Below are 13,511 nucleotides of genomic sequence, written 5' to 3'. Positions count from 1 at the left end.
TAATACTTAGAAAGAATTTTACAGATAAAAATTTAAGATTCAGAAAGTTAATTGAAAATCAGGATTGGAATATGGCTTTCAAAGCCCCTTCAACTTCAACTTGATAATGATTATGCAGAAAACCAAACAAACACACTGTTGATTTATTTGAGTGATCTGAAGCTCTAGACAGCAAACAGCAACTGCTTGAAGAGCCTAACTTCTAAATCATTTTGCAAACTTGGTAAAACTAAGTTTCTATCAGGCAAATATGTTCAGAATTAGTAAAACAATTGTGAAATTTCTTCTTTCTTAAATTTATAGGTGGAATTTCTTTAATCTGACCAAACTAAGAGAAATGTCATGATTCTTCATTCCTTTAAGTGAGTGCCAAAATGCAGAGCGACTGGTAACAGGAGTACCTGCCACAACATGCCTGCAACCCCCAGGGGTTTGTGGATGATGTATATTTCAATAAAGTTTCTGATTACTTAGTGACTTTTAATGAGTAAAAACAGCTTTCTGGATGCCCAAGAGGTTATTGGGATAATGGTGCTTAATTAGATAAAGCAAAGTAGAAAACAGCAGTTTTGTTCTTAAACTATTTTTGTCCATTAAATACTTATTTCACTTTTAGTGTTAATCTAATTGAGCTAATGATAACTATACTGTTTTTTTATTAGAAAACATAACATTTAAAAATGAATTTCAAATTAACATCAATACCCAATTAGGGTAACATTATTTTCATCTTGCTCTGAGCTCCTAGAAAAGGGAGGCTCTCCAGGGGTAATTCTAGAATATTCCTAAGCAAAGTTTTCAGGAGCTGTCCTCCCACTGACATCCCTGGCTCTAAGAATTCTGTGTTCTTGTTTTTTTATGCAAATTGAAAGTGTGATTATAAATTAAACAAAATCCAATACTATTAAATTTGGCTCCTCAGTTGGTTTGCTCAATAACTATGCCAAAGCAGTGACCCATGCTCACTTTGCTGCCACTGTTTATCTGATAGAATGGACAATTCCCCACTGCATGTACCATGGAGTTTCACTGAGTTTCCAAATCTTAACATGTGACTCTATGTGGGTGATATGCAATCTTTAATTCTGTGAATCACTTACCCAGTGTGAGCGATTTGTGTGTAGAACAGAAAATGATAGCCACTGTGTCTGCTGGTGTAAACCCCGAGCTATTCCTAGGAGCAAAAAAAGAAAACCAAATAAAACGAAAAACATTTTTAAACAAATGCTTGCATAAAAAGTCTATTTAACACATTCTAAATTAAAATGTGGTGCCTGTCTTCACACTAACATCCCCTTGATCAATCCTGGTAACATAAGTAATTCTAGGCCAAAAGGTACAGAGATGTCTGAATTTCTTTTTAGAAAGCATTTCTGATACAATCATAGGGAAAGGAAAACTGTTTAACAAATGTTGTAGGAGGTCTTCTAAATTCATGTGTATAATCAGTCCATGGTGGAATTTTGGTAGTCCATGGTAGAGGATTTTGAGAAAATAATGTAGCAAGAAGCTTTTATTGGCTAAGTCTCTAGGTTATTACCTGACATCACTCATCAGACTGAAAGAATTTATTTCCAAAAATGCTTCTCTTCAGGAACAACATGTTGTGGGAGCAATCCTCTTTACAACAGGATGGTGTAGCAAAAAAAGAGAAATTATCATTTTTTTGAGCAGTTCTTAGGGGTATTAGACAGTTCACAAAGGTGTTTTACTCCCAAAAGTAGAGAAAATAAAACCCTATTTACAGATGAGAATACTATGGCACACCAAAGTTATGTGACTATTCAGGGACCATCACTGATAAGTGAGAAAGCCAGGATCAAGTGGAGCCCTGCTGCTTTGCTCATGTTCTTAACTTCGAAGTCCTACTATTGTTATGTAATAGGTTAAACAGGAAAAACAATCTCATTTCATCAAAACTGATTAAATGTTATGGGGGCTTGGTGCTGTTGGCTGGATAACATAATCTCATTTCCTCTGCTAGATTATAAAGTTTTGTAGAATCACCAGCCAAAAAAGATTAGAAATATAATTATTACTATTGTACCCCTTATTTCAGAAACTCGCTGTACCAGAGTTTGACGGTATAGAGTGTGTTCATTCCCTGCCTCATCTCAGACAGAACAGCTCAGAGGAACACGACTCCCTGGAGCCGACTGTATGCAGCCGCAGCTACAGTCTACCCACTTTTAAGGGTCTCTGATGAAAGACAGTCCACATTTCCCTTAGAAACCTCAGCACCATGCATGATGTTGGCTATGATAAGTCTTAATCCTTATTTAGAAAAGCCCTGAAACAGATCCCACATCCTCTTTTCTTTTTTGGCTTCTCACTGGAGGGAAGAAGAACCCTCTCTTCCCCTCATCCTACCTTTAGGTGTCAGGAGGGCTTTGAAGTGGCCCTTTCTCTCTTTATTCTGAAAAGACACATTTCTGCTTCCATACTACTCTCCTTCCAGCCCTTTCTTGATACCAACTGAATCTCTGGTATCGACCTCAGGGGAGCATTCTCCGCAGATGTGTGTCTCCTGACTGTAATGAGACTGCTTTACGGTTTCTACACCCGATTCTCAGATGTATACTGTGATGTTACTCTTCCTTTTTAAACACTGCACTACATGACTGACACACTTATCTCTACTCTTCGTGTCAGACCTGCTAGGGAGGGAACGCTGTACTTCTGTAAGTGCATGGGCTGGGAGAAGAAAAGGAGCAGATAAATGCTCTACATAACACAAGAAGAGGGCGATGGGGAGGGAAAGGGGAGAAAGAGAGGGAAGGGAGGAGGAAGGGAGGGAAGGAAGGGAAATAGTGAGGGAGACAAAGACACAGACAGAGACAGAGATTTGCCCTGGAGGAGGACCACCTCTAGTGGGAATGGGATGATGCAGAGCACACAGAGAGCCTGCAGGAGGAAGGCAAGGTGAAGCTGCAGTATGGGGCTGGGGAAAAGCAGGCTTTTCAGGCTGATTTGGGTGCAGGGCCGCTGGCTTGTGACCAGGAGTGTGGACTAGGAAGCTGGGCTAAGGGGAACTGCTGAAGGACTTGGGACAATAGTGTGCCACGATCAAATTTCAGGAGTAATCTTGCAGCACGGCCTAAAACTGAAGGAGGCCAGCCAGGAAGCAGGGGGCGAGAAGCGCCTGAACAGCACAGGTGATGGGAATACGAGACACAGACGTAGAATCCACAGAACTTGTCAATTGTTAATCTTTATGTGTCATTTCCTCCAACAGTACAGGCTTTGGGGGCAAGCACACTTGGGTTCAGATCTGGATCTTCCTTTTGCTTATACATACAGGGGGATGTGTAAGCCTGAGGGTCACTGTGACGATAAACACTGATATCTATTAAGAATCTGGCATCTTATACATGTTTAATGCATGCTGGTTGATATTTTAATTTTTATTACTGTTTGGAAAGAGAAGGAATTAATGAGACACTGGTAACTCTGAGTGCATAAGACTGGGAGGAACATGAAGGCTTTAATGGAAAGCGAATGGAAGAGGAACCCGGGGGCTTGTGAGGAGGCCGGGGAGAGACGCGGGTCTGGAGTAGTGTGAGTTTTCAAAGGATCTGGTGGAGAGGAGAACAGGGTCATGGGAGATCTGAACGTGATAACAGAGAATGACACAGCTGACAGGAAAACCAATGACCCAGGTGTCCAGGCAGGCCCAAGAAGATGTGACGGAAGGGTGAACTGGAGAGAAGTTCCTCACAATCTCTGAGCTGGAAGCAAAAGCTGATGAGATAGGTAAAAAAGATGGACATTCGCCAGGTAGAAGATGGCAAAGCAGGAGCAACTTCAAAGTTTTTACTTTTGTTGTAAAGTGTGAGGCGTTTCACTTATCTATGGAGTTTGAGATGATACTGAGGACTTGGACCTGAAGAAATTAGGAAAGTTTGACATGGAAATATGACACCATTAATTCACAGTGAACTACACACACCTGGAGGCCCAGCTGTGACACTGAAGTGGCACAGACATGCACCTGATTTTGGGCGTAGTCCCCAGAAAGGCCTGTGGCATCAGCAACAGCAGGGGACTCGTCAGTCTTTTGCTACCTTGGTAGACACATCTGGATTTGTGCGGTCTGCTTTTCTCCCTGGAGAATCTGGTGGCATACTTGTCTTCTAGCTAACTTGGTCCTACTTGAAGTTGCTCTTGTTGGCATTTGTGAACACTTCTAGTGCGTTAAAGTCTCTGGTTCCTGGGGCCCCGATTCGAGGGCTCGGGTGCTTGCTGTCACCCAGGAGGGCAGCATTCACTATGTGAGTAAAGAGGTTGCTGCAGGGTCGGATTACTCATCCTGTTCCAGGTGAGGGCACTGCAGCCAGGCCCACATAGATGGGGACACTTCTGACTTGGGGAAAAGCAAACATTTTTCTGGGGTTCTGCAGCAGCTCCATCAGTGTGGAAAGGAGGAGCACAACATTAGGGATGTTTACAGTTAAAGCTGTATCCCTCTTCAAGAGGGTGAACCTGAATCCTAGCCATATGGCAACCGTCTACACCACATCCTCCAAGTCTCAATAGGGAAAGTTCATGGGGCAGATGCCCACACAGCGCTCCACTCATGATGACAGCGAGAGGCCACACCACTGCACACAACTGAGTGCTCTGCACCCTGCATTGCCTCCTTCTCAGCACAATCATGGAAGGCAGACAGCACAACTGTCCTGCTTTTTTCACAAGGGGAATGCGAATCACAGAGAGGGTAAGTGGCTTCCCTAACATTACATAACAAGGAAGCAGGGTGCCCCAGACTTTGGAGACTGGTTTGCCTTCTCAGAAAGAAAATTTAAAAATAAGAATAAAAACAAAACCAGTAAACATTACAAAGAAGTATTAATGGGTGAGAGGAGCTGTCGTGGCCAGTTCCTTGCTCTCTGCCATCATTGTCAAGGGTGGCTTCATGGCACAAGCTCATGACAGTGCACAGAAAGACAGGTCCTGAACATTACAGTCAAGCGTGATGAGTGCAATTATTGTTAGTGATGAACATCTCTATTGTGTCTGCTCATGTTCTTGAAAAGGAATCACATTATTATTTATTTTCAAACTTTACCTTATCTCTTTTTAATACTGATTTTCTTTTTATCCTGTTTTTATTATTCTTTTGATCACTTTGGCTTCCCTGGAGATGTTTATTTCCTTTTCTTCCCAAGTGGTCTTTTTATTCTCTCTGACAAAGCTTTCAATCAGTGTTCTCCACACAATATTTACTTTGCCTTCCTCTGTGGTACTCACAGAGGAAAACATGTCAGGTTTTACTAGTGGAATCACAGAATGTAGAGCAGAAAAGGTCCTCGGAGGGAGTTCTGTCTAAACCCACTGTTTTTAGAGGCGGAAACTTACATGTGAGATACTTTCCTTTGTTAACTTCTGTGCTGTTGTTTCGTCTTTGCTCACTTTTGGAGGAAACCTCATCCGTCATTAGCCCTGTGCCACAAAGCAGGTGACCTGGAGCTGCCAGGCTTAGCTGCCGAGTCTGGAAATGGCAGCGACTCGCCACTGAGAAAGCCTGTGAGGTGTGCTTTCCGTCCCTCCTTCCTCCTTCCCTGTCCATCTGTCCATCCTCTGCCCAGGGCTGTGGTGAGTGGCCCACAGAGGATGAACACATCTATACATCTGACCTGGTATTTGTTTTCCTTCTTATCTTTTCTTGGGGGTTCTTCTGTTACTCTGCTGGGTCTAGGTTTCTCTTACTTGAGTCATCAGCCCACCATCCTGTCTTTTATACATGCTTTAAAGATTCCTAGCTTGTTCTTTTCTTAATTTTTTTCCAACACTTTTCTCTATTTCCTCAAACTGCCAAGACCTTAGGTCACGATGGATAGTTGACTTGCTTTGATGAATAACTCGTATTTCCTAGAAACTTCACAGAGACTGTACTACAAAGTTAGAATAGATAATTCCATTTCTCTTCTTGTTAGTTGTTGATATAATATAAACTATTTTAATGTAATAACAAGCATCCTATGGTGGCTAACATTTATTTAGCATGTATGCACACACACACACACTGGCATAATGCTGAGGGCTTTTGAACCTATTATTTAATTCTTCAGTTTTCCTATGATATAGATTCTATTACTGTCTAAATTTTGCAGTAAGGAAACTGAAAAAAGTCACAAAGTTATTAATTAGATCTGAAACCCATGTCTTCCTGATTCTAATTCTGGAATTTTAAACCCTGGCACTATTTTTGTAGATAGGTAAGTGACACTTAAATTTACTTTTTTTTTTCCTAATGAAAACACTTTTAATTTCATTTTTTTGAATAAAAATTGTTTAAGAGATCTTGTTTCTTTTTGTTGTGTCAATAGTGTCTTAAATTTGCTTTAAATAGTCACTGGTATGGCAGCACAGCAGGACAATAAATCTAAGAGATGCTAAGGGAAGCACAATATGGCAAGAAAGTTGAACTTTCTATTTTGGAGATGCCACAGCATGCTGTGTAACACACAGGCTGATTTCCACACTGAGATTCCTTTTTTTTTTCCATTTGACACCCCAAATTGGTTTTAGATTTATTAGACTTACTGGACTGCTTAGGAAAAAAAAATTAAAACATACAACACATGTAGTTTCACCAATTTCACGTAGGAAAGACCAAACCTAGGAGAAGAAAATGGAACTCAACAGAATCCTAGTTCTAATTCTTGGCTCTTTGGATAAACTGTTTAGAATTCCGTAAAATGCTCTTTTAGTTAAATTCTCTAACTAAAACAAGTATTATGAATTTTAAAAATAATTAAAATAATGTAGAGCAATGAACAAAACACAGACAAATACTTTTGGAAATGTCAATAGAAATGGATTTTAATTCTAGGTAGACTTACCCGATTTTAGCTAAGTTATTAAACTACTACAATTTGATTTTAGACAAGTTACTAACCTACAGTTTGGGTTCTCATCAGTAAAACAGCAGCAAAGAGGCTATATATCATAGTCTTGCTATAACACTCAAAGGAAATACTGTACGGACCATGCCAGGCATCTTTCATTCTTCCAGTAAAAGTTCTGGCAGCTATGGGGGCTCTCAGCAATAAAACAGACAAAAGCCATCTTCTAAATTTTGTCCCTGTGAAAAATCTCCAATTTTTAGTGTCTTGTTTTGGGGCTGTGGACCTATTACCTTGGAACCTAATTATCACTGTTCCACAGTATATGGTTTAATAAAGAATGTGTTGACTGACAGTGGGTCAAGGAAGTTCAAAGCATGACAGAGTTTCAATAAGGCAAAACAGGTGGCAATGAAGGATCTTCAAACCAGGTTACCAGGAATGACCAGTCTACTGCATGCTCGAAATTCTTAATTTTAATCCAGCTAATTGTGACATCCTTTCCCCATTGTCCCCTTTTAACAATCCCAGGAATTACTGTAATTCTGGCACTTGGGAGGCAGAGGCAGGAGGATTGCAGAGTGTTCAAGGCCAGCCTGGGCTATACAATGAGTTCAAGAGCAGTTTAAACTGCATAGTGAGATACTGTCTCAAAAAAAAAAAATCTGTTAAATAGATAATACCAAGAGAAGAAACTGCATTTAAGGTGAGCCTTTAAGAAAAGGAAAGTGAAACTAAGATATGAAGACAGATTTGGGGGCAGCCTAAGCAAGGGAAGGAAAGGTGTTCTTTCAGGGAATAGCAATGATTTTACCTCAAACTAATGCTTAGGTAGCACGAATGCTAGTGGTGACTCCTGCAACTGTGTTTAGACTGGAGGACCCTGCACTCAAGAAATGAACTGAACTGCAGGCAATGGCCAACCAAGGGGGACACCTGAGTAGGAGAATGATTATGAGAACTGGAGTCACTGCATACAGTATGAAATGGAGAGGAAAAGTTGGGCCTAAGTTAAGAAACACATTTGCAATAGACTGACAGAGGGGGTATCAAGAACCTGAATTAGGGAAGCAGCTAGGGACCAGAACAATTACAAAATTAGGGCCAAGGCCTTTAAAAAATGATGTGAAGGATTCCAGTCAGAGTAACTCTGAGGATGGTAGTCCCATTAAAAATAAGTAAGGGAACAAAAGAGGAAGAGGAAGTTTGCGGGGAAAGATGAACTCTATTTTGAGTATCTTGAGCTAGGATCTTGTTATGGCAGTCAGGGGAAATTAACTGAATGGTAAGGATAACAGAGTCCTGAGTCTCATCAACAGTACAAAGTCTGTGAGCTCAGAAGGGAGGAGGTGGACAGGTGAGATGAGGGTCAAGGACAAATTCTCTGGCGATGATTATGGTTTTTGGGTGGCAAAGAGTGAGAAAGAATAGTAGGAACAGGAGGAAAAAAAATAGGACAGTATAGCGGCACAGTAGCCAACTAAGGAGCAATTTATAATTTTCACTGGATTAACAAAAGACACTAAATCACTTACCTTGTTGAAAAGATGAAGGTTAATAGTATAAAACTCAGTTGAATAGAAACTACTGAAAAGAGAGAGAGAAAAAAGATGGAACCAAAATTAGCACTATAAAAGTGTTATATCTGCACCATATTTACTGATAAGCTTAGTTTTACCTGAAACCAAAGGAGTCAGAAAAGCAAATAAACTGAACAAACTCTGCTAAATTGATAGAATCATTTCAATGAGTAGAACTAAACCTGTTCTCAATGGCGATATCCACAGACACAATCTATGAGGGAGAACCTACAAACCCTTTTTGCCTTATGATTTGGTTATTTAATTTAGAAAGAGCAGGTTTGTATGTATACTAAAGAGGGTATAGATATGGTATCATATAATACTTTGGAATAACTCATCTTTATTCTTAACAACAAAAGCTGTCTTTTGTTACAATATTAATAACAGCAATCTTTGTCTTATTTGTTTGTTTGTTTGCACTGGGGATCAAACTCACGACCTTGCACTCATGAAGCAGGCGCTTATGCCACTGAGCTATATCCCTGTCTGCAGTCTTTGGTTTTTGAGCCTAAGCAGTTAATGGCATTTTATAATCTATTGTTCCTTAAAATGAGATGATATTACTTTAGATACATATTTTTTAGAAAATATGGTGTAAATGTTCACATTTTAACCAATATAACTAAATTATTATATGTATAAAATAATGATATCATATATCATAAATCCTGCCTTTATATCACAATAAGGATTCCGATCAGTTTAAACTTAAACTGGTGACAAAGTGCTCAATTGGAATTTTGCATTTGACTCATACTAAGGTTTCTTTCATCTGACATCAACTATTGGGAGTCAGAAAACAGTGCAATGGTCATTTAAAAAACACAGAAAACAGAAACAAAGATTAAGATCATAGGTGCCTAACTGTTATCTTTCTCAAGAACAAATATGCAAGATAACGTGACTGAGTAAATATACACTGGTATAGACCAAGTATTAGTTTCTAATGAAATTAACACTAGAAATGTGTTTGAAGCACTCTAATCACTTGACAGTGCTACTGTGGAGACTGAGGGGTCGTCAGGGCCCCCGTCCTCCGCTTACTTATAAACAGTATGAGGACGAGGCTGAGCTTATCCAGGTCGAAGTGTGGGTTAGAGAAGGTGTCACAGAACGTGGTGTAGATGATCATGAGGAGCACGCTGCTGCTGATAGCACCAAAAGGAGGTTTCTTTCTTTCAAGCCAATCCTTGATGTATCTTCGGACGATCTGCAACACAGAGAGCAACAGGTTGCCTCTTTTCAGAGATGTAGGGAGTCGAACGGGGCATCACAAAGTGATTCTGACAGCAGAAAGACATAAAGGAAAGAGAATAATTTGGATGATGGCCACAGAGGATTTCAAAGCTTCCCTGCTCTGCCACTCTTCTTCTGGGGAATTTAACATTTGTAGTGCAACTTCCACCGGGCGTCCATAATGAGAGTAGATTTTCAACCACATTCAAAGCCATCCTTAATCATGCCAAATGCTCTTTGCTAGCTGTCACTGAGACATGCCCATTAAGCCTCCCCAAAGTTTATCTCCTCTGCCGATCCTAATGGATGTGTGTAATTATCACAGTCCCCTTTGCCTCGACAGACAATTCCAAGTACAACTTTGGGAATCTTAAAAATCTGACATCTTCAAGAATTTCAAGACAGTAGATAATCAAAAGTGATCCATGGAACATATTAATATTTAAAATGCTAGCAATGCACCAGAAGTTTTTAATTAAATTATAACTCATGCTTGAAAAGCAAAAGTGCATGTGTTGTGGGAGTTTAAATAATTCAAACTCTGAATATCTAGAGTTTTTGTGAATCCAAAGACAAATGCCATTTGCATGCTTTTAGAATTCCAAAATTAACACTTAAAAATGAATAAACCTGTCCTAACTTTCCTATAAAAGGATCAGTGAAATATAAAGTTACAGAGCAATCTTCTCTTCTTTTAAAATCAAATCAGATATTTAAAAATCAGGACAGTCTGAAATATTGGTGATAACTTGTGTTTGGACATAAAAGTGAGCCATTCCACTTAAAATCTAGTTTTACTCTTGAAAGAAGCTGTATAAGCTCTATCATAAAGATGATAGGTGAAACATATTAAGTTTTGAGTTACTCATTATCCTGCATAATTGAACATGAGATTTCACAACAGGCTGAATTACCATGGATCCATTAGCAATAATGAGGTCAGGCAACTTCTGATAAAGGTTGATGGGGTTCTGTCATCATCAACTCTGTCACCAAAAGGCTTAATTCACAACGGAGCACATCTTTACAGAGTCTTTACAAAATAAATTACATTTATTTCTCTAAATCCGTAGTTTCATTTTCTGTACTTTCACGTACTTATGGTCAACTGAAAATGTTAGGTGGAAAACTCCAAAAATAAACAATTTATAGATTTAAAATACATTTTATTGTAGCATATTGTTGTAATTATTTTATTGTCATTGTTAATCTCTTACCATGCCTAACCTATAAATTAGACTTCATGATAGGTATGTACGTATGGGGAACAGCATATATAGGTTTTGGTGCTAACCACATTCTCAGGCATCCACTCAGGGGTTAGAATGGATTCCCTGAAGACAAGAGGAGACACTGTATTCTCAGCAAAACCTTTGAAAAAGTGGTTATCAGATCCACTTGACCTGATCTCATGGACTCAGTAAGAGAAATAATAGCATAAATAAAGGGTGTCTTGGAAGAAAGGTGATCAGTTGTTATGAGGCACAAGAATAAGACATTCAAGGTTGGGTGGGATGAGGATAAAGGAGAAATAACATTACATACAGATAAATAATTTTTTAAAAAAATGTAGATCATGCAATTAAAATTACAACTAGCTTCATAAAATATCATGATGAGTGGAAGAGATCCCACACCATGGTAATTTGTTTAGTGTTCATTTCTTTCTTTAGGTTAAAAATGCAGTCTGGAGAAATAACATCAGTTCTGCTATACAGTATAATGGGCTGATGTATTGGGACGTAAATTTTGGATAGCAATGTTTGAAGTATCACAGGTCACCCCGAAGGCCTCATGTTCAAATATGTCACCATGGGTGGGGACCAAAGGGAACGGAAGGACTTCATTTATAGGGTCATTTCATAGCCTATTGTGTTCGTCAGAAGAAAGCCAAAAGTGTCCTAAATTTAACACAGCTCAACTCCTTCAGGAAAAAAAAGTAAATGGAAAATATATGGAGTTAGTGAAATCTATGTGGTCTTTCAATCTCATTTTATATACATTTGTTAAAACATTCTTTCTCAGCAACAGGCTGCATAACATATGATCTCAGTTCTCAAAGTAAAAGTATCTTCCTTGCACACCACCAAAGCCCTCTTCTGACAAAATAAACAAATAAATATGAATGAGGTGTATCCTAAAAGCCAAAGCCATTTTAAAAGCACAACAAATATCTGATCATCAGTGAGCCTGGGCATTAACTTGACTGACTAAGCTAATAACCTCTCGTCATTGCAGAGCACCTGGAATCTCACCGTGCAGTAGGACTCATGCAGTAAGACAAGGGCCAAGGGCTCCTGAGTCCAGGATCCTCCCAGCCAAAATGTCTTTCTTTTAAACATATCGCTGGGTTAATGGTGGACACTTAATCTTGAGAAGGAAAACAACTGAAAAGCTGGAAAGTCTATGGACCTAGGAGAGAAACAATAGCCCTAAAGGGAAAACTGTCTTTTGTCATTTTTAGCCTTATTGCGGTACTTGTCTGAGTTTCCTGAGCAAATCTTGCCAGGCTCCATAGAGTTTTTCCATCTTTCTCTAAAATTAAATTCACAAAGCATCTGCTCTGCACTGTGTAGCTAGAAAAGTGTGAAAAAGTTTCATAAACAAAACTGGGTGAAGCACAGCTGACGTGCTTCAAAGATGTGCTTTGGCTATAAACTCCAGGAACCTCATCTTTCAGTTCAGCAACTGAACTTTCAACACGCTGATTGCTCATTTGTTAAGAATTAATGACCTTTTAAAATTTTCCAAACCTTTTGCCTTATAGAAAATTTGAATGGCATGATAGGAAATAAGATCCTGTTAGATATAGACTAATACAACCTAATAGATAGATGTCTTAGAATTTTCTCTTGAGAAAAAATATAACCCAAATTAGGAAGAGAAGCTACTCCAGTGATGTAGCCACACACGTCTTCAGAATTATACTAATTCTTTTAGGTATTAAGTAAAATTTAAGCATTAAAAATTAAATGTCAAATCCTCACTAATTTGTTCACTTTTCCCTGTGAAGAAAAAAAAAACTTCTATAAGAAGCTTTTTATTAAGAAGCTTTTTATTGTCTCACCTTCAGCATTTTGATTTTATTTTAAATAAAGCAGCAAGACAGGCTAAAGGGAAACTTAAATCTCTGCACTTCTAATAAGCTGAGTTACATATCAATTACCACACCACCTCCAAGTTGGGAAGCTGTGAAAATGACATGTCTCACATGAGGAATGTGTGTACACCAAGGTGACTGTGAAGTAGAAGATCCGTCACTTTACTTTCCTTAATTTTCTTGTCAAGGTATTTCCCTGCATTTTATTTCTACTCTATCCTTACATTTACAAATGAGCTTTTGAGTGAAGATATATGATACATAATTTTTCATGTTAAACCTGAATTTTAAATTTATTTTTATTCAAGGTGGCTTCAGAGACTGTCTTTAATTTTTATCCTTGATTGCACTAAACCTATATATTTTCATAAAGTATTTCGTCTCTTCATTAATACCCTGTTGAAACATGTGAAATCAAGTCCAATTTGCATAAGACTTTCCTTTAAAAATAACCTATTAAGTATTTATTAAATTCAAAGTAATATTTTGTAGAAAGTGTAAATAAAAATAAATGATTTCAACAACATGCATTAACTACTTCACTTTCTGAAAGTTTTTCCTATTATTTTATTTTACTCATATGAGAAAGAGTTACAAATACTATCTTGCAAAGTTTACACTTGAAAACAGAGGCACAGAGAGTCCCCAAACTTGCATAAAATATTAAAAAACTAGTCAGGTAGATGAGTAGAAACAGACCTCTGTTTCCAGAGCGAGCACAGCATAGAGGTCAAGGTATGACTT

The 13,511-nt window shown here is 38.6% G+C and overlaps 1 protein-coding gene across 5 annotated transcripts in view; it reads right to left on the bottom strand.

Annotated features, from left to right (window-relative positions):
* The window catches only part of Slc10a7 (solute carrier family 10 member 7), a 241,857-nt gene that overhangs the window by 27,290 nt on the left and 201,056 nt on the right, over window positions 1-13,511 (bottom strand). For 3 of the 5 annotated variants that reach the window (XM_013160398.3, XM_063260808.1, XM_003476840.5), the window contains 3 exons: window positions 9,476-9,641; window positions 8,384-8,435; window positions 1,101-1,174 (listed from right to left, as the gene is read on the bottom strand). In XM_013160398.3, the coding sequence (XP_013015852.1) occupies window positions 1,101-1,174; window positions 8,384-8,435; window positions 9,476-9,641 (292 nt within the window). Of the gene's footprint in view, window positions 1-1,100; window positions 1,175-8,383; window positions 8,436-9,475; window positions 9,642-13,511 lie in introns of those variants that run through there. The other 2 variants (XM_013160396.3, XR_010051476.1) reach the window with 2 other exon arrangements.

This window comes from Cavia porcellus, unplaced genomic scaffold (genome assembly GCF_034190915.1).
Source record: "Cavia porcellus strain 051 isolate PalLab524CR breed Dunkin Hartley unplaced genomic scaffold, mCavPor4.1 scaffold_14, whole genome shotgun sequence".
Lineage (NCBI taxonomy): Eukaryota > Metazoa > Chordata > Mammalia > Rodentia > Caviidae > Cavia > Cavia porcellus.
The sequence above is the reverse complement of the archived record's forward strand: the minus strand, read 5'-3'. Positions and strand labels throughout refer to the sequence as shown.